The sequence below is a fragment of the Hyperoodon ampullatus genome (genome assembly GCF_949752795.1).
Source record: "Hyperoodon ampullatus genome assembly, chromosome: 15".
NCBI lineage: Eukaryota > Metazoa > Chordata > Mammalia > Artiodactyla > Ziphiidae > Hyperoodon > Hyperoodon ampullatus.
Window position 1 is genome coordinate 43,372,077 of NC_136928.1, and position 27,551 is coordinate 43,399,627.

The 27,551-nt window shown below is 38.5% G+C and overlaps 1 protein-coding gene across 3 annotated transcripts in view; it reads right to left on the reverse strand.

Moving 5' to 3' along the window:
* EML6 (EMAP like 6) overlaps positions 1-27,551 on the reverse strand; it is a gene marked incomplete at its 5' end in the record, with an annotated part of 331,290 nt that overhangs the window by 161,969 nt on the left and 141,770 nt on the right. For all 3 annotated transcript variants that reach the window (XM_079720647.1, XM_079720646.1, XM_079720645.1), the window contains 3 exons: positions 1,330-1,515; positions 9,038-9,106; positions 26,190-26,288. In XM_079720647.1, the coding sequence (XP_079576773.1) occupies positions 1,330-1,515; positions 9,038-9,106; positions 26,190-26,288 (354 nt within the window). The remainder of the gene's footprint in view (positions 1-1,329; positions 1,516-9,037; positions 9,107-26,189; positions 26,289-27,551) is intronic.

A 27,551-nucleotide genomic window follows, 5' to 3' on the forward strand; every position in this document is an offset into this window, starting at 1 on the left:
GGACTTGAGGATATGGGGAGGGGGAAGGGTAAGCTGTGACAAAGTGAGAGAGTGGCATGGACATATATACACTACCAAACGTAAAATAGATAGCTAGTGGGAAGCATCCACATAGCACAGGGAGATCAGCTCGGTGCTTTGTGACCACCTAGAGAGGTGGGATAGGTAGGGTGGGAGGGAGGGAGATGCAAGAGGGAAGAGATATGGGAACATATGTATATGTATAACTGATTCATTTTGTTGTAAAGCAGAAACTAACACACCATTGTAAAGCAATTATATTCCAATAAAGAATAAAAAAAAAAGACATATGCACCTTAATGTTCATTGCAGCACTATTTACAATAGCCAGGTCATGGAAGCAACCTAAGTGCCCATCGACAGACAAATGGATAAAGAAGATGTGGTACATATATACAATGCAATATTACTCCGCCATAAAAAGGAATGAAATTGGGTCATTTGTAGAGACATGGATGGACCCAGAGACTGTCATACAGAGTGAAGTAAGTCAGAAAGAGAAAAACAAATATTGTATATTAACGCATATATGTGGAATCTAGAAAAATGGTACAGATGAACCTGTTTGCAAGGCAGAAATAGAGACACAGGTGTAGAGAACAAATGTATGGACACCAAGGGGGGAAAGCGGGCGGGAGAGGGGGTTGTTGTTGGTGGTGTGATGAATTGGGAGATTGGGATTGACATATATACACTAATATGTATAAAATAGATAACCAATAAGAACCTGCTGTATAAAAATAAATTAAATTAAATTAAATTTTAAAAAAAAGAAATGCTGGTCGCGGGCTTCCCTGGTGGCGCAGTGGTTGAGAGTCCGCCTACCGATACAGGGGACATGGGTTCATGCCCCAGTCCGGGAAGATCCCACATGCCGCGGAGCGGCTGGGCCCATGAGCCATGGCCACTGAGCCTGCGCGTCTGGAGCCTGCGCTCCGCAACGGGAGAGGCCACAACAGTGAGAGGCCTGCATACTGCAAAAAAAAAAAAAAAAAAAAAAAAAAGAAATGCTGGTCTAGAAGATGAAACTGACCATGAAATACTTCTAGGTTCTGTCAAGCTGCTGCTGCTGAATTACAACACTAATCAGTCAGTCGATAATTGAGACAAAAGCTAATTAAGTTATTAAGCTTTTGAAATATTAATTTCTTCCAGGTGAACAAAAATAATTAGGGAAATCGTTCATGAATATTTAGTGAGTGTTCAGCAGAAGTGGCTGATCCTAAAGTAACAGGGAAAAAATACAGAGATTTGTGACTTTAACTTATTTAATAAGTCATTCCCAAATTTCTATACGGGAATACTTACACTATGTGCTCCTTGAATTGTGCGGACTAAATTGAGCCCTTTCCAGACATAGATGTCGCCATTTAAAGCACCAGAGTAGGTGATGTCTTCTTTGGCACATGCAAGGCAAAGGATGGTCTGAAGATCCCCTGTTTTGCCAAATATCCCTCTTTTTGCAGTCAGGGCATTTCCACAGAGTGTCCAAAACTAGAAAATAAGTGATAAAATAGATCCAAAAAAAAAAGAGTATTCTGATGCATCTCATTATTGGTATTTATTTGCTAATGTTTCAATACATTTTACATAATTTGCTATAGGTGCACTAGATACACATAATTTAACTTGTTTTGTTATAATGGCAGAGAACTGCAAAACATTTTAGCCAACTACTAGCAGTAAAAAAAAAAAACTTATAACAATATTTTTTAAACTTACAAAGTTCCAACATTCCAAAACTTTGCTAAATGTTTAATGTTCATTTTTTTGTTTAATTTCTTGTCAAGTTATAGCACTAGTATAGGTTCACTGTAGAGAAGTTTAGAAACAGAGAAAAGTGAAAAGAGGAAAACTGGAATTATTCACAACCTCCTGTTAACATGTTGATATATCTTCTAGGTATTTTTGTTGCATATATATATGCATTTAGAAATAATTTCTAGGGCTTCCCTGGTGGCGCAGTGGTTGAGAGTCCACCTGCCGATGCAGGGGACATGGGTTCATGCCCCGGTCCGGGAAGATCCCACATGCTGCAGAGCGGCTGGGCCCGTGAGCCATGGCCGCTGAGCTCGCGCAACGGGAGAGGCCACAACAGTGAGAGGCCCGCGTACCACAAAAAAAAAAAAAAAAAAAAAAAAAAAAAAAATAGAAATAATTTCTAACTAAAAATTACATAAATATTCACTGTAGAAACATTACTCAGAAATGTTTCTAAATATAAGTTATATTTCATATAGCCAAATAATTGACTAGGCTTTTCAGTTTTAGTTGCATAATTTATCATGAGGGAGACCATAAGCATAAAGGTTGAGCTGCTTTATAGACAGCAGCAGGGAAACTCCCACAGTTATGTAGAAATTAAGTATTTCACTCTGACATATTTTTTTTCAGTATGTGAACTGGTATAATTCTACTGCCATGTACGTAGCCTCTCACAATTTATAAAGGCTCTTTACATGTGTTTAGTTACTTGATCTTCATAATACCCTTACGAATAGGCTAAGGCAGATATTATTATTACACCCATTTGGAAGGGAGAGAAAGAAGGCATAAGTGACTTGCCAAAGGTTCACCAGGGGTTATACATGAGAAAGTATTGAAATATTTGCCTTGAGAACTTTAAATCCAATGAAGAAGATACATATAAGACAAAAAAAGATCATTTTAAGGCAACATATTCAGACTGCATACAAGTGGTAAGGAAATTCGAAGATAGAGAACCATGTTGAATTAACTGGAATGAGCCAGAATAGGATTTGGATCAGTGGTAAGGAAGAAATTGCATTGTGGTTTAGGAGAGCAGCGTTAGGTGAATCCAAGTGACAGGAAATGTGTGAGGAAAAATTAGTGACAACCCTAATATTCTGTGCTTGCAGGAGAGGAAAAATGACAGTCCTCTCAGGTATTCGAGGAAGCAGTTCTAGATGGGTGCACCCCTCAGGAGGACCAGACTCGGGCAGCTGTGGAGGTGGTGGCCCTTGGGGAGAATGAGAAAAAGATGTGCCATCATTTGAGACTATACAAGATTCTTCTCTCATTAAGTATCAACTCTGATGGTTTGCTTCTTTGGCTATCACTGTTTTTACAAAAAGGCACTAAAGTATACATCAAAAGAATAAGACCAATCTGGGGAAAGATAGTTAGGTATATGCTTTGGGAAAACACTTAAGTATTAACTTTGAACCTGAACAAACCTGAACAAACTATGAGACATAAACAACTGGTTGTACCTACATGTCAAAGAACTTGCTGTTACATGGTGATACTTAAGGCAGACATTTATCCTTCTATATTTCCCCATGCATGAAAATTAAAGGAAGTGTAACAATTTGGTAATTATTATCCCTTTAACTTGGGATGTGTACTTTAGGCTGAGTTGTTGAAATATTTCTAGATGGACAACCACAAAAAAGAGAGACTTATCCCTACACAAAGATTTTTCTGATGAAATCACCCAGTCAAATGGCATAATGTCAACATGAAACATTCCAGATAATCAGATGATTCTCTAAAAAGGCATATATAGCTGTAATGACAGGATAGGCATGAGATTTTCTGCAGAAAATGGCAAATCTGAGACATTATCTCTTCTTGAAAAGCACTTCATGTTTGGAAAACAGTGACAGATTTAGCAACACACCATTAACTCCACATCAAATGAAAAGACATTGTTTATCTTCTCCAATCTCCATTCACAAATTGTAATGCAAATTCTGTTAGAATTGGCAGGTACTTGGGAGCTCATCTGGCCCTAAGTAATCCCTGAGGTCCCTTCTGTCTGTGACTAGAGAATGGAGAAAGAACAATAACAGTCAACAAACCTGGTAGGCTCATTTCCTGTAAAACCAACCAAGCAGAAAATGTTCAACTGCTACTGTTTTTCAAGCATTCATTTCAGATAATCATAATTTGCCTGTTTGCCGAACACTGGGGATTGCAAAATGAGAAAGGATTTTACCCTAGCTACAAAAATTTCACATAAAAATATTTTCTTGGGGGCTTCCCTGGTGACGCCATGGTTCAGAGTCCGCCTGCCGATGCAGGGGACAAGGGTTCGTGCCCCGGTCCGGGAAGATCCCACATGCCGCGGAGAGGCTGGACCCGTGAGCCATGGCCGCTGAGCCTGTGCGTCCGGAGCCTGTGCTCCGCAACAGGAGAGGCCACAACAGTGGGAGGCCCGCGTATTGGAAAAAAAAAAAAAAAAAAAAAAAAAAATTCTTGGAGTGCATCAGAGATTCTGCATTCACCTTGTGACTAGAATGATTCGTTTGATGTTAGGCAGCTTTGGAGAAAAAAGGTGGGGGTCCTGGAATTGGATGTAGAAAATACAGATAGTGAAAATAATTTGTTAAAGCCTGCTGAAATTTTTTGTGGATTTCCTTCTAAACAAAATTAATAAAGAATAAAGAAGGACATAATTAATAAAGAATCTGCATTTGCAGATTCTTCCATTTGAGGTAAAAATGCTTGTTTTTGCTTAGAAAAAATGCCTAGGTCTGCCGAAACACAATTAACAAATTTAAAAGGACAAACAGCTCTTAGTATTTTCAAATGAGGTTCCAGGGTTTTATCTGTCTGTGCTTTTAGAATCAACTCATTAAAAGAGTTAACCGAAGATGGAAAGAAACTGGACGAATCTATCAATTAAAGCAGTTAATCTATTATCTTTGATAATCTGGTTTGGGGGTGGGGACTTAAGCCAAGATAGATCATTAAAGAAATAATTGCTAAGAGAAAAGAGCTTGTCAAAGGGAGCCAGAAATGGAGTTTAAATCTTATCTGTGCCACTATTTTTGTAGTCCTAGGAAATGGGAAAAGAAATTAATATTATTGTGCCCCTATTGGTTCCATACACTGTTTAATGTAACTCTTAAATTCAGGAGGTAGCTATCCCCACCCCCTTTTTATCCTGTCTTTTTTGTTTTTGTTTTTTTGGGAAAGAAAGAAATTCAGTCTCAGAGATAAAATAGCTTTCCCAGAATCAAGTAGAGGGAGACAGAACCAGGATTCAAAGTCAAACAACCTCCTAGGTCTTGGCTTCCTCACTGTGGAATATGCAAGTTGGCTGAAGGCTCCCTGGTCACGGTCCCAGACTTCCAGAGAGCCACCGTGGAATAATAGAATCTGGCTCATCTTGAGCTCATGTATTTCTTTGCTTGTGGCTGAAAGAACAACTCAGTGCCTCTTCCATATGTTATGATCAGAAACTCATGTTAGCAGATATATTTCCTTGGTTAATTAAAAACTGTTAAGGGAATTAAGATGTAATGGCTACCATGTATTTCATGGCCAAAATTTTTCAAAATATTTGTTCCCTTGGAAAGAAAATTAAGATGTTCTTTGGTGATGAAAAAGTTGATAATCTGTGAACACGTTAATGGGTCAAGGACCCTTCTGCTCTCCAGACCTATGATTCGATGGGTGCCCAGTCCCTGCCTATTAACTCCTGACTAAAGGGCAACACCTCCCCTGGGTTCTGCTGCCTTCCAAGCTCACCCTACCAAACTCACCTATCCATTAAGGCTCAGCTCAAATAGCATCCCTTCCTGAAACACTTAACATTCCTCTAACCAGTTGGGATCTCTCTGTTATCCCTAGAGAATTTTGATTTTGCCTCTCTTACAGAATGTTCTATTTCAATGTTTTAATTGCTCAGTTTTAAGCAAATTGAAAATCTGGTCAGTTTTTATTCTATCACATGTTACAAACTCAACTAATGTTTATCAAATTTAATGAGTTTTCTAGTCTTTCAGTTGGATTGTATAAATTATGAGGAAGGATCATCCAACTACTGTTGAAGCAAAAAGTGCCTTCATTTCAGCAAACATAGTCTCAGGTTAAAATCAGCTCTCTGCATAAGGATTATAAAATGTTTATGAAGCCCTAAGGACATGTGACACCTGTGAAGAGTAGAACCTATAGACTTATCTTTTTGTCCCCCGTTTTTCCATTACTTTTTTCTTATTTTGGAAGAAATGCATGTTATTGTAAAATAATTTTAAAATAAAGGGAAAATTTAAAAACTATCAACTCACTACCCAAGATAACTGTTTAATGTTTTGGAAGAGCCTTCCAATTTACTTCCTACACAAAAATATACTTTTAAAGTAAAAAAATCAAAGCCACAAATTTATCCCACCTAGAAGTAGACTGTAAATAGATCTTAAATATGTCCAATATTAAATAATCCTCTAAAACATGACTTACGATTGCACAGTATTTCTTCATCTGGATATACCATATTTTATTTAACCACCTGAGGGAAGTTAGGGGGTTTCAGGTCGTCTTTTGTTTGGCTTTATTTGCTATTGATAAGTTACTCAGCAATGAACCAGTGCTTGGTTCATACTCGTAAGAATTTCCTTGGGATAAATTATAAGATATGAAATTACTGGCTGTGCTTACTTTGGCAGCACATATACTAAAATTGGGATGAAATTATTGTTTCAACGGGTATCAACATTTCTAAGGTAATTGACAGGTATTGCCAAATTTCTAGACTGAAAGACTATACTCATTTACCCTTCCACCAGCAAGGTTTGAGAGTGTTCATTCCCCAAATCTTTCCCAATACTGGATACATTTTAATCATCATTTTGATATATTAAAAACATTGTTATTTTAAAATATCTATTCCTTAATTATTAATGAGAGTTAGCATTTTCATGTGTGTATTAGCAGACAATTGACAATAATAAAAATATTGTGGATGTTCTTTGTCCATTCTATAGATTTGCTAGAATCCTTTATATTTCAAGAACAAGCCATTCTATGCTTGTTGCCTATACTTCGCTAGTTTGTGGTCTGCCTCTTTTGTTTCTTGGGGGTAGTGGGAAGGTAAACAGAATATTTTAATATTTATATAGTTGAATCTATAGTATTATCCTTTGATGGAAGAAATTTTCACCTATTAGGGTGTGGGGAAGCCATTCTGGCTTATACGTGATTTGGCCTGAATTTTATGTGAACTAGAACAGCCTGACTTATGGCCTGTCAAACATACATTGTACATTTGCTTTAACCATTAAAGAAAAGAATGCATTATCCAGAAGTAAAGAATGTCCTCTTTGAACATAGGAGTAAATGCCTACCCTTCCATGATGCCCATGTTAGTACTCCTTCGAAGACAAAGTTCCCTTCCCAGAGGTCAAGGTCATGCTGACTCTCTGTGTATGTGCTAATCTGAAACTACACATCTCTGTTGAAAGCTTGAAGGAATGTACCCTGTCATGTTTGATGTATGTATGTTCTTTGTTCAGAGAAAATATAAAACTGTGTTGAAAACCATGTTTCTCCAGAGTGCTTTCTTCCTTGGTGGAGACTGCACTCCTGGGCTAGTCCTCAGCTTGGCTGAAATAAAACTCCCTTCTATTCCTTACTGTACACTGTTTGTTGGTTATTTGTGTCAAACACCTTTATGGTTTCTTTATTTGCTTTTACATTTAGAAACACCTTTCTCCAACTTGAGAGAAATTAAATATTTACATATATATTCTTCTATTTTATAGTTTTTTAACATTTAACTCTTTAATTCATAAATAATTTATTTTAGTATATGCTATAAAGTAATGACATACAACTAGAATAATAAATTTTTCTAGTGCCCACTTGTCAGACGTACTATTATTATATCCTAAATTGTCATACATATTAAGGTCTATTTCTCAGCTCAGTGTCTTTTTTGTTGGTGTTTATTTATTCTTACCCCAGTCTTGTACCATTTTAATTTTTGAAACTTCATACTATGCTTTAGTAAATAGTAGTGCATTTTCCTTTTCATTATTCTTTTTTGTGCCGAAGTTCTTGGTTCTCTTTCATTCTCATAGATTAACTTAGAATAACTTAAAGGGAGATGCTGTCAGATAACAATAAAGCTTATAAAGACTTTAATTGAACTTGTATTAAATATAAATTAACTTGGAGATAAATAATGCATTTATCATTTTTACACTTCATGTCTGGAATCAAAGTTGTCTCTCTCCATTTGCCCAAGTCTTCTTTTACATTCCTCTATAAAGTTTTATAATAGTTTTAAAATTAGGTCTTGCATATTTCTTGTTATGTTTATTTCTGAGCATTTTATCATGTGTCCCTTTCTAACCATTAAGTAGGAATAATGGGAAGGATCATGAAAAACTAGACTAAAAGAAGAACAAAAGAACTGGGAAACAGAAGGAGTTGGTTGGAGGAGTAACACAGACATTTCCTCTGTTCACACAGAAATGCACCATTTTTGTAGCAGCAGAGATCCACACACACTCTGTTCAAGCAAGTAACCCTTACACTCTTTTCTTTATGGACTTTAACTTGTATTATCTACAAACCTATAGACAGAAGATCCTGGGCCGTATCCCAGTGTCCAGGAGAAATTTTTGCTATGTCAGAGGAAAGGATGTCTATGGTGTTAATTTTGCTACCTGTGTAACAAAATAGAGAGGAGCAAATAGACAGAGGCAGGTCCTGCTCCACTAGTAGTATTCCAGGCTGTGTAGTCTACAGGAAGATAGGCATTTAAAAGCCAATGGCCCAGGTAGGTTTGTACTCTGTATCCCTCCCTTCTAGGTCCAACACAACATGGCATCTTTCTTCTAAAAGAACATACCAACATATCAAAAAGTTTTGACATATCAAAAAGTTTTGACATGCAATATGTATAAACATTCATAATGAAAAAACTTAATTCACAAAATTAAAATCAGAACTGTTTTAAAACATGCAATCCTAAAAGTATTATGAGTCTTCTGTCTTCTGTATAATATTTAATTAACATAAAGTTTCCTTTTCAGCTGCCTGCTGAGCACTTCGCTTGATTGTTGTTATACTGCATTTCTAAAAGGGAGGCCCATCAGCTGATGTTAGTGTGCTCTGGGATCAGAGGTGCAGGTAAGAAGCCTCCAAATTTAAGGGGAAAAAAGGTAAAGTCAAGCAGTTTCTCAACACCAAATTATATATATAAACATCTGGAATTATTTTCATACAAGGTACCAAAATTTCTTTATAATAACTACTTTACCTTTATATGTTTCACTCCACAGCTAACCACTCTGTTTGGCTGATATGGATCCCAGGAAATATCAAAAATCTGTTTAAAAAGATAAAAAGTTGCTCTGTTGATCATTCATGTGTTTTTGCCTTCTTTCAGGTACTGTCCAATTGCCAAGACTCTATCCTAACATTCAGAGCACAATGTTACCTACCCAAATGGAGTATTTGGCTATGGAGATGAGTCAGGAATTGCTAAAACACATTTTAGCACCTTGTATCTACTTACCTTAGTCCTGAATGAATAAGTAATAATTAACCACAATCATTGAGAACTGGTATCACATTTTTAACTTTGTCCATCCAAGGAAAATAAACTGTGATGATTTAGGATAGTTTTTTGATCAAATTTTTGGTGGCTCTCCACAATGCTAATAACACACTTTTGAGATACCTTTACAATGAAAACAAAGAGAATGGCAATTGTTTAAAGTGCATATTCCCCTAGCCCATGTCAGAGATTCTGATTTAGTGGATCAGAAATTAGGTCCAGGCACATGCATTTTAAAACACAGCCCAGGAGACTCTGATGCAGGTGGTCCATGGACCACATTCTGTGAAGCTCTAATAGAAAGAAGGACCAATTGTAGGGGCAGAGACTAGACTAGAGAAAGAGGCTGCTAACTTCTCATCAAGTAGGAAGCTATTGCTCCAATCATCAGACAAAGAAGGAGGACCTTTGATTAGGTAGAAAGGAATAATTAATGACCACAGAAACAGCGCTGAAGAAAGAACACTTGGTCTAAGGACCAAGTATGAATAAGGTCCAAGTACCCATTTTATCTATGCGAGCTCAGGCAAGTCTTAGCATCTCTAACCTTAACCTCATCATCTCGAAAATGAATGAATGACACCATCTCAGTTCTGTTGTGAGGTCAATTAAGATAATATATGGACGATCATTTTGCAGACTACAAAGCACTGATTATACAAATTAGTGCTAGGGGCTAAGTATTTTAGCAACTAAAATAATCTTGAAAATAAACATTTGCCCATAAGCAACCAATAATAATTCACACTGTCCTCAACAATAAAGAGTAAAACTGTGTGATACAAATTATGGAGTCTGGGAGAACAGTGTTCTAAAAGCAGTATTTCATTAAAACATTCTAGGCTCTTAAAATTACAGTTCTCACTAGATAGCATTGTACTTTTTACAATCTACTCCTAACTGGAAAGTGTACAGTTCATCAGCAAAACAACAGGAAATTCATGTATTGATCCAGTCCAATTCAACCATTTTCTAAGATAAGATATAATGGGATCACGGAACAGCAGAAACAGTAATATCCAAAATGCAAGGTATGAGCAGGAGACAAGATGGTAGAGTAGAAGGACTTGAGCTCACTCTCATGAAAACACCAAAATCACAACTAACTGCTGAACAACCACCTACAAAAAAGACTTGAACCTACCAAAAAAGATATTCCACACCCAAAGACAAAAAAGAAGCCACAACAAGACAGTAGCAGGGGCACGTTCATGATACAATCAAGTGCCATACCCACTGGATGGGAGACCAAAAGTTGGAAAATAATTATATCACAGAGGTTCTCCCACAGGAGTGAGATCTGAGCCCATGTCAGGCTCTCCAGCCTGGGGGTCTGGCATTGGGAGGAGGAGCCCCCAGAGCATTTGCTTTGAAGGCCAGTGGGACTTGAGTGCAGGAGCTCCACACAACTGGGGGAAACAGAGACTCCACTCTTAGAGGGTGCAGACAAGGTTTCACATGCACTGGGACCCAGGGCAAAGCAGTGACTCCACAGGATCCTGGGCCAGACCTACCTGCAGGTTTTGGAGGGTCTCCTGGGGAGGCAGTGGTTGGCTATGGCTCACTGTGGGGGCAAGGACACTGGTAGCAGAGGCCCCAGGGAATATTTATTGGCATGAGCTCTCCCAGATGTTGCCATTTTGGCACCGAGATCTGGCCCTACCAAACAGCTTGTAGGCTCCAGTGCTGGGATGCCTCAGGCCAAACAACCAGTGGTGGGGGTAGGGGGGAAACACAGCCCCGCCCATCAGCAGACAGGCTGCCTAAAGTTGTCCTGAGCCAACAGTCGTCTATGAATTCACCCCTTGACACGGCCCTGCACATCAGAGGGATAAGATGCAGCTCCACCCACCAGTGGGCAGGCACTAATCCCTCCTACAAGAAAGCTTCCACAAGCCCCTGGACCAACCTCACCCACCAATGGGCAGACACCAGAAGCAAGAATTACAATCCTGCAGCCTGAGGAACAGAGACCACAAACACAGAAAGTTAGACAAAATGAGATGGCAGAGAAATATATTCCAGATGAAGGAACAAGATAAAACCCAAGAAGAACAACTAAGTGAAGTAGAGGTGGTCAATCTACCTGAAAAAGAAGTCAATCTACCTGAAAAAGAAGTCAATTTACCTGAAAAAGGAGGGCATGGCATGATATATTTAAAGTGATGAAAGGCAAGAACCTAGAGCCTACAAGAATACTCTACCCAGCAAGGCTCTCATTCAGATTCAGTGGAGAAATCAAAAGCTTTACAAACAAGCAAAGACTAAGAGAATTCAGCACCACCAAACCAGCTTTACAACAAATGCTAAAGGAAATTCTCTAGCCGGAAAAGAAAAGGTCACAACTAGAAACAAAACAATTACGAATGGGAAAGCTCACCGGTAAAGGCAAAAAAACGTACAGTAAATGTAGGAAATCATCCACACACAAATATGATATCAAAACCAGCAATCATGAGGAGAGTACAAATGCAGGATATTGGAAATGCATTTGAAATTAAGAGACCAGCAACTTAAAACAATCTTGTATATATATAGACTGCTATATCAAAACCTCATGGGAGGCCCAGAACGGAGCCCACGTTTCCACAGAGCTGGAACTCCCAGCTCGGGGTCTCTTCCCTCCGCCATCACAGAAATGCCCTGGAGCCCGAGGGGAGGGCAGCCTCACTGAGGCTGCCGGCTCTGGAGGGGTCCCGGCGGCCGAAGCCGCGGCAGCCGTGCGGACGGCGGGCCGGGTGTTTCAACAAGTAACTTAAAGACAAAATGGAAAAACAAGGAGGTTTGTGCCTGAGATCATGTTGATGTAAAACCAGGATGGCCACCTTGGGCCAGAATCATCATACCTAAATCCACTCATTATGCTGCTACTGGCCTTATGACATTGATTTCATGGCTGAGTGATATTCCATTGTACAATCATCATACCTAAATCCCCTCATTATGCTGCTACTGGCCTTATGACATTGATTTCATGGCTGAGTGATATTCCTTTGGGAAGATGGCGGAAGAGTAAGATGCGGAGATCACCTTCCTCCCCACAGATACACCAGAAATACATCTACATGTGGAACAACTCCTACAGAACACCTACTGAACGCTGGCAGAAGACCTCAGACCTCCCAAAAGGCAAGAAAGTCCCCACGTACCTGGGTAGGGCAAAAGAAAAAAGAATAACCAGAGACAAAAGGATAGGGACAGGACCTGCACCACTGGGAGGGAGCCGTGAAGAAGGAAAGGTTTCCACACACTAGAAGCCTCTTCGCGGGCGGAGACTGCGGGTGGCAGAGTGGGGAAGCTTCAGGGCCACGGAGGAGAGCACAGCAACAGGGGTGTGGAGGGCAAAGCGGAGAGATTCCCGCACAGAGGATCGGTGCCAACCAGCACTAACCAGCCAGAGAGGCTTGTCTGCTCACCCGCCGGGGCGGGCGGGGTTGGGAGCTGAGGCTCGGGCTTCCGTCGGAGTGCAGGGAGAGGACTGGGGTTGGCAGCGTGAACACAGCCTGAAGGGGTTAATGCACCATGGCTAGCTGGGAGGGAGTCCGGGGAAAAGACTGGACCTGCCGAAGAGGCAAGAGACTTTTTCTTCCCTCTTTGTTTCCTGCTGCATGAGGAGAGGGGATTAAGAGCGCCGCTTAAAGGAGCTCCAGAGACGGGCGTGAGCTGCGGCTAAAAGCGCGGACCCCAGAGATGGGCATGAGATGCTAAGGCTGCTCCTGCAGCCACCAAGAAGCCTGTGGGCGAGCACAGGTCACTCTCCACACCTCCCTTCCGGGGAGACTGTGCAGCCCGCCACTGCCAGGTTCCCGTGATCCAGGGACAACTTCCCCAGGAGAACGCACGGCGCGCCTCAGGCTGGTGTAACGTCACGCCGGCCTCTGCCACTGCAGGCTCGCCCCGCATCCGCACCCCTCCCTCCCCCCAGCCTGAGTGAGCCAGAGTCCCCGAATCAGCGGCTCCTTTAACCCCGTCCTGTCTCAGCGAAGAACAGACGCTCTCCGGCGACCTACACTCAGAGGCAGGGCCAAATCCAAAGCTGAGCCCCGGGAGCTCTGCGAACAAAGAGAAAGGGAAATCTCTCCCAGCAGCCTCAGAAGCAGCGGATTAAAGCTCCACAATCAACTTGATGTACCCTGCATCTGTGGAATACCTGAAGAGACAACGAATCATCCCAAATTGAGAAGGTGATCTTTGAGAGCAAGATTTATTATTTTTTCCCCTTTCCTCTTTTTGTGAGTGTGCATGTGCATGCTTCTGTGTGAGATTTTGTCTGTATAGCTTTGCTTTCACCATATGTGCTAGGGTTCTATCCGTCTGTTTTTTTGTTTCCTTCTTTTTATTTTTCTTAAAAAAATTTTTTTTTCTTAATAATTATTTTTTATTTTAATAACTTTATTTTATATTCTCTTTCTTTCTTTCTTTCTTTCTTTCTCTCTCTCTCTCTCTCCCTCCCTCTCTCTCTTTCTTTCTTTCTCTGTCTTTCTCTCCCTTTTATTCTGAGCTGTGTGGATGAAAGGCTCTTGGTGCGGCAGCCAGCAGTCAGTGCTGTGCCTCTGAGGTGGGAGAGCCAACTTCAGGACACTGGTCCACAAGAGACCTCCCAGCTCCACGTAACATCAAACGGCAAAAATCTCCCAGAGATCTCCATCTCAACACCAGCACCCAGCTTCACTCAACGACCAGCAAGCTACAGTACTGAACACCCTATGCCAAACAGCTAGCAAGACACGAACACAACCCCACCCATTAGCAGAGAGGCTGCCTAAAATCATAAGTCCACAGACACGCCAAAACACACCACCAGACGTGGACCTGCCCACCAGAAGGACAAGATCCAGCCTCATCCACCAGAACACAGGCACTAGTCCCCTCCACCAGGAAGCCTACACAACCCACTGAGCCAACTTTAGCCACTGGGGACAGACACCAAAAACAACGGGAATTATGAACCTGCAGCCTGCAAAAAGGAGACCCCAAACACAGTAAGATAAAGCAAAATGAGAAGACAGAAAAACACACAGCACATGAAGGAGCAAGATAAAAACCCACCAGACATAACAAATGAAGAGGAAATAGGCAGTCTACCTGAAAAAGAATTCAGAATAATGATAGTAAAGATGATCCAAAATCTTGGAAATAGAGAAAATGCAAGAAACCTATAATAAGGACCTAGAAGAACTAAAGATGAAACAAGGAACGATGAACAACACAATAAATGAAATTAAAAATACTCTAGAAGGGATCAATAGCAGAATAACTGAGGCAGAAGAACGGATAAGTGACCTGGAAGATAAAATAGTGGAAATAACTACTGCAGAGCAGAATAAAGAAAGAAGAATGAAAAGAACTGAGGACAGTCTCAGAGACCTCTGGGACAACATTAAATGCACCAACATTCGAATATAGGGGTTCCAGAAGAAGAAGAGAAAAAGAAAGGGACTGAGAAAATATTTGAAGAGATTATAGTTGAAAACTTCCCTAATATGGGAAAGGAAATAGTTAATCAAGTCCAGTAAGCACAGAGAGTCCCATAAAAGATAAATCCAAGGAGAAACATACAAAGACACATATTAATCAAACTGTCAAACATTAAATACAAAGAAAACATATTAAAAGCAGCAAGGGAAAAACAACAAATAACACACAAGGGAATCCCCATAAGGTTAACAGCTGATCGTTCAGCAGAAACTCTGCAAGCCAGAAGGGACTGGCAGGACATATTTAAAGTGATGAAGGAGAAAAACCTACAACCAAGATTACTCTACCCAGCAAGGATCTCATTCAGATTTGATGGAGAAATTAAAACCTTAACAGACAAGCAAAATCTGAGAGAGTTCAGCACCACCAAACCAGCTTTACAAAAAATGCTAAAGGAACTTCTCTAGGCAAGAAACACAAGAGAAGGAAAAGACCTACAATAACAAACCCAAAACAATTAAGAAAATGGGAATAGGAACATACATATTGATAATTACCTTAAATGTAAATAGATTAAATGCTCCCACCAAAAGACACAGACTGGCTGAATGGATACAAAGACAAGAACCATATATATGCTGTCTACAAGAGACCCACTTCAGACCTAGACATACATACAGACAGAAAGTAAGGGGATAGAAAAAGATATTCCATGCAAATGGAAACCAAAAGAAAGCTGAAGTAGCAATTCTCATATCAGACAAAATAGACTTTAAAATAAAGACTATTAGAAGATACAAAGAAGGACACTACATAATGATCAAGGGATTGATCCAAGAAGAAGATGTAACAATTGTAAATATTTATGCACCCAACATAGGAGCACCTCAACACATAAGGCAAATACTAACAGCCATAAAAGGGGAAATCGACAGTAACACATTCATAGTAGGGGACTTTGACACCCCACTTTCACCAATGGACAGATCATCCAAAATGAAAATAAGTAAGGAAACACAACCTTTAAATGATACATTAAACAAGATGGACTTCATTGATATTTATAGGACATTCCATCCAAAAACAACAGAATACACATTTTTCTCAAGTGCTCATGGAACATTCTCCAGGATAGATCATATCTTGGGTCACAAATCAAGCCTTGGTAAATTTAAGAAAGTTGAAATTGTATCAAGTATCTTTTCCGACTACAACGTTATGAGACTAGATATCAATTCCAGGGAAAAATCTGTAAAAAATACAATCACATGGAGGCTAAACAATACACTACTTAATAACCAAGAGATCACTGAAGAAATCAAAGAGGAAATCAAAAAATACCTAGGAACAAATGACAATGGAGACACGACAACCCAAAACCTATGGGATGCAGCAAAAGCAGTTTTAAGAGGGAAGTTTATAGCAATACAACCCTACCTTAAGAAACAGGAAACATCTTGAATAAACAACCTAACCTTGCACCTAAAGTAATTAGAGAAAGAAGAACCAAAAAACCCCAAAGTTAGCAGAAGGAAAGAAATCATAAGGATCAGATCAGAAATAAATGAAAAAGAAATGAAGGAAACGAGGGCAAAGATCAATAAAACTAAAAGCTGGCTCTTTGAGAAGATAAATAAAATTGATAAAACATTAGCCAGACTCATCAAGAAAAAAAGGGAGAAGCCTCAAAATAACAGAATTCGAAATGAAAAAGGAGAAGAAACAAATGACACTGCAGAAATACAAAGGATCATGAGAGATTACTACAAGCAACTCTATGCCAATAAAATGGACAACCTGGAAGAAATGGACAAATTCTTAGAAAAGCACAATCTGCCAAGACTGAATCAGGAAGAAATAGAAAATATGAACAGACCAATCACAAGTAATGAAATTGAAACTGTGATTTAAAATCTTCCAACAAACAAAAGCCCAGGACCAGATGGCTTCACAGGCGAATTCTACCAAACATTTAGAGAAGAGCTAACACCTATCCTTCTCAAACTCTTCCAAAGTATAGCAGAGGGAGGAACACTCCCAAACTCATTCTATGAGGCCACCATCACCCTGATACCAAAACCAGACAAGGATGTCACAAAGAAAGAAGACTACAGGCCAATATCACTGATGAACATAGATGCAAAAATCCTCAACAAAATACTAGCAAACAGAATCCAACGGCACATTAAAAGGATCATACACCATGATCAAGTGGGGTTTATTCCAGGAATGCAAGGATTCTTCAATATACGCAAATCAATCAATGTGATACACCATATTAACAAATTGAAGGAGAAAAACCATATGATCATCTCAATAGATGCAGAGAAAGCTTTCGATATAATTCAACACCCACTTATGACAGAAACCCTGCAGAAAGTTGGCACAGAGGGAACTTTCGTCAACATAATAAAGGCCATATATGACAAACCCACAGCCAACAACGCCCTCAATGGCGAAAAACTGAAAGCACTTCCACTATGATCATGAACAAGACAAGGTTTCCCACTCTCACCACTCTTATTCAACATAGTTTTGGAAGTTTTAGCCCCAGCAATCAGAGAAGAAAAGGAAATAAAAGGAATCCAAATCGGAAAAGAAGAAGTAAAGCTGTCACTGTTTGCAGATGACATGATACTATACATAGAGAATCCTAAAGATGCTACCAGAAAACTACTGGAGCTAATCAATGAATTTGGTAAAGTACCAGGATACAAAATTAATGCACAGAAATGTCTTGCATTCCTACACACTAATGATGAAAAATCTGAAAGTGAAATCAAGAAAACACTCCCATTTACCACTGCAACAAAAATAATAAAATATCTAGGAATAAACCTACCTGAGGAGACAAAAGACCCATATGCAGAAAAATATAAGACACTGATGAAAGAAATTAAAGATGATACAAATAGGTGGAGAGATAAACCATGTTCTTGGATTGGAAGAATCAACATTGTGAAAATGACTCTACTACCCAAAGCAATCTACAGATTCAATGCAATCCCTATCAAACTACCACTGGCATTTTTCACAGAAGTAGAACAAAAAATTTCACAATTTGTGTGGAAACACAAAAGACCCCGAATAGCCAAAGCAATCTTAAGAACGAAAAATGGAGCTGGAGGAATCAGGCTCCCTGACTTCACACTATACTACAAAAGTACAGTAATCAAGACAGTATGGTACTGGCACAAAAACAGAAAGATAGATCAATGTAACAGGATAGAAAGCCCAGAGATAAACCCATGCACATATGGTCACCTTATCTTTGATAAAGGAGGCAGGAATGTACAGTGGAGAAAGGACAGCCTCTTCAATAAGTGGTGCTGGGAAAACTGGACAGGTACATGTAAAAGTATGAGATTAGATCACTCCCTAACACCATACACAAAAATAAGCTCAAAATGGATTAAAGAACTAAATATAAGGCCAGAAACTATCAAACTCTTAGAGGAAAACATAGGCAGAACACTCTATGACATAAATTACAGCAAGATCCTTTTTGACCCACGTCCTAGAGAAATGGAAATAAAAACAAAAATAAACAAATGGGACCTAATGAACCTTCAAAGCTTTTGCACAGCAAAGGAAACCATAAACAAGACCAAAAGGCAACCCTCAGAATGGGAGAAAATATTTGCAAATGAAGCAACTGACAAGGGATTAATCTCCAAAATTTACAAGTAGCTCATGCAGCTCAATAACAAAAAACCAAACAACCCAAACCAAAAATGGGCAGAAGACCTAAATATACATTTCTCCAAAGAAGGTATACAGACTGCCAACTAGCACATGAAACAATCCTCAACATCTTTAATCATTAGAGAAATGCAAATCAAAACTACAATGAGATATCATCTCACACCAGTCAGAATGGCCATCATCAAAAAATCTAGAAACAATAAATGCTGGAGAGGGTGTGGAGAAAAGGGAACACTCTTGCACTGTTGGTGGGAATGTGAATTGGTACAGCCACTATGGAGAACAGTATGGAGGTTCCTTAAAAAACTACAAATAGAACTACCATATGACCCAGCAATCCCACTACTGGGCATATACCCTGAGGAAACCATAATTCAAAAAGAGTCATGCACCAAAATGTTCATTGCAGCTCTACTTACAATAGCCAGGAGATGGAAACCACCTAAGTGTCCATTATTGGATTAATGGATAAAGATGTGGCACATATATACAATGGAATATTACTCAGCCATAAAAAGAAACGAAATTGAGCTATTTGTAATGAGGTGGGTGGACCTAGAGTCTGTCATACAGAGTGAAGTCAGTCAGAAAGAGAAAGACAAATACCGTATGCTAACACATATATATGTAATTTAAGAAAAAAATGTCATGAAGAACCTAGGGGTAAGACAGGAATAAAGACACAGACCTACTAGAGAATGGACTTGAGGATATGGGGAGGGGGAAGGGTAAGCTGTGACAAAGCGAGAGAGTGGCATGGACATATATACACTACCAAACGTAAAACAGATAGCTAGTGGGAAGCAGCCGCATAGCACAGAGAGATCAGCTCGGTGTTTGTGACCAGCTAAAGGGGTGGGATAGGGAGGGTGGGAGGGAGGGAGACACAAGAGGGAAGAGATATGGGAACATATGTATATGTATAACTGATTCACTTTGTTATAAAGCAGAAACTAACACATCATTGTAAAGCAATTATACTCCAATAAAGATGTAAAAAAAAAAAAAAACCTCATGGGAGAAATGTCTGTTTAAGTCTTCTGCCCATTTCTGGATTGGGTTGTTTGTTTTTTTGTTATTGAGCTGCATGAGCTGCATGTAAATTTTGGAGATTAATCCTTTGTCAGTTGTTTCATTTGCAAATATTTTCTCCCATTCTGAGGGTTGCCTTTTGGTCTTGTTTCTGGTTTCCTTTGCTGTGCAGAAGCTTTGAAGTTTCATTAGGTCCCTTTTCTTTATTTTTGTTTTTATTTCCATTTTTCTAGGAGGTGGGTCAAAAAGGATCTTGCTGTGATTCATGTCATAGAGTGTTCTGCCTATGTTTTCCTCTAAGAATTTGATAGTTTCTGGCCTCCAAAGAAGATATACAGATTGCCAACAAACACGTGAAAGAATGCTCAACATCATTAATCATTAGAGAAATGTAAATCAAAACTACGAGATATCATCTCACACTGGTCAGAATGGCCATCATCAAAAAATCTAGAAACAATAAATGCTGGAGAGGGTGTGGAGAAAAGCGAACACTCTTGCACTGTTGGTGGGAATGTGAATTGGTACAGCCACTATGGAGAACAGTATGGAGGTTCCTTAAAAAACTACAAATAGAATTACCATACAACCCAGCAATCCCACTACTGGGCCTATACCTTGAGCAAACTATAATTCAAAAAGTGTCATGTACCAATATGTTCATTGCAGCTCTATTTACAATAGCCAGGACATGGAAGCAACCTAAGTGTCCATCAACAGATGAATGGCTAAAGAAGATGTGGCACATATATACAATGGAATATTACTCAGCCATAAAAAGAAACGAAATTGAGTTATTTGTAGTGAGGTGGACGGACCTAGAGTCTGTCATACAGAGTGAAGTAAGTCAGAAAGAGAAAGACAAATACTGTATGCTGACACATATATATGGAATCTAAGAGAAAAAAAAGGTCATGAAGAACCTAGGGGTAAGACAGGAATAAAGACACAGACCTACTAGAGAATGGACCTGAGGATATGGGGAGGGGGAAGGGCAAGCTGGGACAAAGCGAGAGAGTGGCATGGACATATATACACTACCAAACATAAAATAGATAGCTAGTGGGAAGCATCCACATAGCACAGGGAGATCAGTTCAGTGGTTTGTGACCACCTAGAGGGGTGGGATATGGAGGGCCGGAGGGAGGAAGACGCACGAGGGAAGAGATATGGGAACATATGTATATGTATAACTGATTCACTTTGTTATAAAGCAGAAACTAACACGCCATTGTAAAGCAATTATACTCCAATACAGATGTTAAAAAAAAAAAAACCTCATGGGAACCACAAACCAAAAATCTACAATAGATACACACACAAAAAATAAAAAGCAACCCAAACACGACACTAAAGATGGTCATCAAATCACAAGAGAACAAAAGAGAAAGAGAAGAAAAAATACCTACAAAATAAATCCAAAACAATTAATAAGATGGCAAGAAGAACATACATATGGATAATTACCTTAAGTGTAAATGGATTAAATGCGCCAACCAAAAGACACATGCAGACTGAAAGTGAAGGGATGGAAGTATCCCATGTAAATGGAAATCAAAAGAAAGCTGGAGTAGCAATACTCACATCAGACAAAATAGACTTTAAAATAAAGACTGTTATAAGAGACAAAGAAGGACACTACATAATGATCAAGGGATCAATCCAAGAAGACAATATAACAATTGTAAATATATATGCACCCAACATAGAAGCACCTCAATATATAAGGCAAATGCTAACAGCAGTATAAGCAGAAATCGACAGTAACACAGTGATAGTGGCTTTAACACCCCAGTTTACATGAATGTACAGATGCTCCAGACAGAAAATCAATAAGGAACCACAGGCCTTAAATTACACATTTGACCAGATGGACTTAATTGATATTTATAGAAAGCAGCAGAATCAACATTCTTCTCAAATGCACATGGAACATTCTCCAGGACAGATCACATGCTGGGCCACAAATCAAGCCTCAGTAAATTAAAAAAAACAGAAATCATATCAAGTATCTTTTCTGACCACAACGCTATGAGATTAGAAATCAATCACACACACACACACACACACACACACACACACACACACACACACACACACACACACAACTGTAGAAAACACAAACACATGGAGGCTAAACAATATGTTACTAAACAACCAAAGGATCACTGAGGAAATCAAAGAGGAAATAGAATACCTGGAGACAAATGACAATGAGAAGATGACAATCCAAAAACTATGGGACACAGCAAGAGCAGTTCTAAGAGGGAAGTTTATAGCAATACAATCTTACTTCAGGAAACAAGAAAAATCTCAAACAAACAACTTAATGTTACACCTAAAGCAACTAGAGAAAGAAGAACAAACAAAACCGAAGGTTAGTAGAAGGAAAGAAATCATAAAGATCAGAGCAGAAATAAATTAAAAAGAAATGAAGGAAACGAGAGCAAAAATCAACGAAACTAAAAGCTGCTTCTTTGAAAAGATAAACAAAACTGACAAGCCTTAAGCCAGTCTCATCAAGAAAAAATGGGAGAGGGCTCAAATCAATACAATTAGAAATGAAAAAGGAGAAGTTACAACAGACACCGCAGAAATACAAAGGATCCTAAGAGACTACTGCAAGCAACTATATGCCTGTAAAATGGACAACCTAGAAGAAATGACAAATTCTTAGAAAGGTATAGCCTTCCAAGACTGAACCAGGAAGAAATAGAAAATATGAACAGACAAATCACAAGTACTGAAATTGAAACTGTGATTTAAAATCTTCAAACAAACAGAAGTCCAGGACCCGATGACTTCACAGGTGAATTCTATCAAACATTTAGAGAAGAGTTAACACCTATCCTTCTGAAACTCTTCCAAAAAATTGCAGAGGAAGGAACACTCCCAAATTCATTCTATGAGGCCACCATCACCCTGATACAAAATAACAGACAAAGATACCACAAAAAAGAAAATTACAGGCCAATATCACTGATGAATATAGACACAAAAATCCTCAAAAAATACTAGCAAAGATGAATTGGGAGACTGGGATTGACATATATACACTACTATGTATAAAATAGATAACTAGTGAGAACCTACCGTATAGCATAGGGAACTCTACTCTGTGCTCTGTGGTGACCTAGATGGGAAAGAAGTCTGGGAGGAAGGGGATATATGTATACATATGGCTGATTCACTTTGCTGTACAGCAGAAACTAACACAACATTGTAAAGCAACTATACTCCAATTAAAAAATATATATATGATCACCTCAGTAGATGCAGAAAAAGCTTCTGACAAAATTCAACACCGGTTTATGAGAAAAACTCTCCAGAAAGTGGGCATAGAGGGAAACTATTTAAACATAATAAAGTCCATATATGACAAACCCACAGCTAACATCACTCTCAATGGTTAAAAGATGAAAGCATTTCCTCTAAGATAAGGAACAATACAAGGATATCCACTCTCGCCATTTTTATTAAACATAGTTTTGGAAGCCCTAGCCATGGCAATCAGAGAAGAAAAATAAAAGGAATCCAAATTGGAAAAGAAGAAGGAAAACTGTCACTGTTTGCAGATAACATGATACTATACATAGAAAATCCTAAAGATGCTACCAGAAAACTACTAGAGCTCATCAATAAATTTGGTAAACAAAAAAGTTTTAACTTTGTATGGAAACACAAAAGACCCTGAATAGCCAAAGCAATCCTGAGAAAGAAAAACAGAGCTGGAGGAATCAGGCTCCCTGACCTCAGACTATACTACAAATCTGCAGTAATCAAAACAGCATGGTACTGGCACAAAAACAGAAATATAGATCAATGGAACAGGATAGAAAGTCCAGAAATAAATCCCTGCACCTATGGTCAATTAATCTACAACAAAGGAAGCAAGAATATACAATGGAGAAAAGACAGTCTCTTCAATAAGTGGTGCTGGGAAAACTGGACAGCTACATGTAAAAGAATGAAATTAGAACACTCCCTAACACCATACGCAAAAGTAAACTCAAAATGGGTTAAAGACCTAAATGTAAGACTGGATACTATAAAACTCTTAGAGGAAAACATAGGCAGAACACTCTCTGACATAAATCTCAGCAAGATCTTTTGGATCCACCTCCCAGAGTAATGAAAATAAAAACAAAAATAAACAAATGGGGGCTAATGAAACTTAAAAAGCTTTTGCACAGCAAAGGAAACCATAAACAAAATGAAAAGACAACCCACAGAATGGGAGAAAATATTTGCAAAGGAAGCAACCAACAAGGGATTAATCCCAAAATATACAAACACCTCATGCAGCTCCATATCAAAAAACAAACAAACCAAATAAAAAAAATGGGCAGATCTAAATAGATATTTCTCTAAAGAAGATATACAGATGGCCAAAAAGCACATGAAAAGATGCTCAACATCACTAATTATTAGAGAAATGCAAATCAAAACTACAATGAGGGGCTTCCCTGGTGGCATAGTGGTTGAGAGTCCGCCTACCGATGCAGGGGACACGGGTTCGTGCCCCGGTCTGGGAAGACCCCACATGCCGCGGAGCGGCTGGGCCCGTGAGCCATGGCTGCTGAGCCTGCGCGTCTGGAGCCTGTGCTTCGCAACGGGAGAGGCCACAACAATGAGAGGCCCACATACCGAAAAAAAAAAAAAAAAAAACTACAATGAGGTATCACCTCACACCAGCCAGGATGGCCATGATGAAAAATTCTACAAACAATAAATGCTAGAGAGGGTGTGGAGAAAAGGGAACCCTCCCACACTGTTGGGGGGAATGTAAATTGGTACAAAAGAATGTAAATTGGTATAACCACTATGGAGAACAGCATGGAGGTTCCTTACACAACTAAAAACAGAATTACCATATGATACAGCAATCCCACTCCTGGGCATATATCCAGACAAAACCATGATTTGAAATGATACATGCACTCCAATGTTCATTGCAGCACTATTTACAACAGCCAAGACATGGAAGTAACCTAAATGTCCATTAACAGAGGAATGAATAAAGAAGATGTGGTATAAGTACAATGGAATACTACTCAGCCATAAAAAAGAATGAAATAATGCCATTTGCAGCAACATGGATGGACCTAGAGATTACCATACTAAGTGATGTAAGTCAGATAGAGAAAGACAAATATCACATGATATCACTTATATGTGGAACCTAAAAAAATGATACAAGTGAACTTATTTACAAAACAGAAACAGGCTCACAGCCTTCAAAAACAAACTTATGGTTACCATAGGGGAAAAATGGGGGGGGGAATAAGTTATGAGTTTGAGATTAACATATACACACTACTATATATAAAATAGATCATCAACAAGGACCTACTGTATAGCACAGGGAACTATACTCAATATTGTATAATAACCTATATTGGAAAAGAATCTGAAAAAGAATGGATATATGTATATGTATAACTGAATCACTTTGCTGTACACCTGAAACTAATATAACATTGTAAATCAATTATACTTTAATATAAAATAAAAATTATATTAAAAATAAATAAGTAAATAAAATTAATAAATTGAGAATAAATACTGATATAATTTAATGTAGGAAAAAAACCCAAATGCAAGAATCACAAATATTTTCAACCTGTTCATTAAGTACTAAGTTAATACCAATTAAATAGCAGTAAGTTAATATCAATACCTGGGGGTAAAGCCCAAGCATCACTATACTCTAAAATCTTCCCAGGATGTGTAGCCAGTGGTGGGAACCATTGCACCAGAGGGGTGCCAGGCCTCTTCCAACACTAACGTTCCATTACTGATCACTCCTGGACTTTCTGAGGACTTAATCCTCGAATACAATTTGCCCAAATGTTCAGTAAAAACTATGGGGGCCCCTTAAAATGAGAATTCTTCCTAGATGAATATGCCATTCATATAAAGAAATCTTTTAGAGTTCACACCAATCAAGAGGCAGTGAATTTACATTTAATTAGGGCCTCATTCTGCATGGAGTTATACTTTGCAGAAATACAGAACAACTAGGAATCAATGTAAGACAGTATGCAAATTCATTTTTTTAAATTAGAAAATCAAGACAATAAAATAGCCAAATTATTTTAATTATTCCAGACACCGGAGAAATAAATTTCTGACCAGCTAATGCACATGCCTGCTTCCTACCCCATCTTGCCAGCTATGGCTACATGGAATTATCATCTACGATCACAATGACTTCAATATGAATGGTAAGCAGGCCACAATTTATATTCCAGTTTCTTGAATATAACAAAGAATCACACAGTTGTCATCACATTCATTTGAAATTCTAATGTATACACTTGTAAACATATCTTGTGAATATTATTTTCTAACAACTATTTCCATTTCTAAATGAATACACCTAAACAGTGCATATAATTTCAAATTCAATTCTCCTTTTATTTTATGAAGCTAAATGCCAGTATCAAAAATTTGTTTTGCCTATGAATAACAGTAACAATTTAAATAAAGCATCTGATCACCAGAAGAGATCATGCTGACATAGCTACTAATCATAAATTAATTTTTATAAACAGTAAGATTTTAAGTTGCATATGGAGGGAGGATCTACACTTGAAAGTTTTATTTTAAAAAATACTACAACTCTGAGAAGCTACATCACAGTTCCCCCACAGTAATGAAACCTGCATGGCTTGATCCAACAAGGTCTTCTTACCCGGTCAGAGTGGCCAGTGGCCGAGGCCAGAAGTTTTCCTTTCCTCCAGTCCCAAATGCAGACTGTGTTTTTGGCATCCAGTCCCACAGAGGCTAAACGCTAAGAATAAGAACAATAATTTAATACCAGAAAATTATGGGAAAACTTCCTATTAACCATTCCATCTTTTGATAAATAGTTCTTATTACCTACTATAGGCCAAGTATTGAATTTCTTGTGAAAAAAATGATTTCTCAAAACCCATCTTAAATCCAAAAGTAAAGAGATCACAGTAGATGTTATTCCATTAGCATATACTAAAATTTCGACAACCTAAAACCTACAACCAATTTGTCCTTCTTAAACATAGGAAACATGCAAAATCTCATGAAGTCTCTAATTAATCAGTGGAAATCATAGGAACAGAACTAGAAGGCAGGATTTAAATTTTCAAATTTAAGATCTTAATACGGTTTTAAGAGCATCTAGGATTCTGTAGTCTAAAAGCCTCACCAAACTGTTAAAATGAAAGGGTTTGACAAACACATGGAGAAGAAATCCCATAAATGAACATTATCTTCATTCTTCTTAATTTTCATAATTTCACAAACATTTGGAGTGACTATGGAAGGATACATAATTTTAGTAAAAGTACTCTGGTACTTCATCTCCCAGTCTAAATTCACTGGATTCAGATCAGACCTTGTCCTCAAAGGGAAAAAAAATCCCACACCTAGGTATATACAAAATTAACAGGGTCAAAACACATATTAGGGACACCAAAATCAGAGCTTCTAGCAGCATAGAAACAGCACTATGTAATAGAGAGAGGTCTGGGCTGGGAGTAAGTAGATTTGGCTTCCCTTTTGACTTCATGATTAGCCAGACATAAGACCTTAGAAAATTAAACTCCTTAAATTTCAGTTTTTACAACTGTAAAATGAGTGTAAAATATTTTTTCTGCCTACAAAGTAGTATTGTTGTATGGATCAGTGAAATAATGTAAGTCAAAAGGTTTTAAAAACATCACTACCCAAGTATAACAGTATGTGAGCTTATGTATTTCACTGTGTGTATGTGCATATATATGCAATGATAGATAGCCATATATGGCTAAATACATTTAGTGTTATGCAGAGATTATTCAGGTTTCTTCACTAAAGGTAGCTTCCATTAGGAATATTTTTTTTTAAACATCCTTGCTTTCTTTCTTTTTTTAATTTAATTTAATTAATTTATTTATTTTTGGCTGTGTTGGGTCTTCGTTTCTGTGTGTGGGCTTTCTCTAGTTGCGGCGAGCGGGGGCCGCTCTTCATCGTGGTGCGTGGGCCTCTCACTGTCGCGGCCTCTCTTGTTGTGGAGCACAAGCTCCAGACGCGCAGG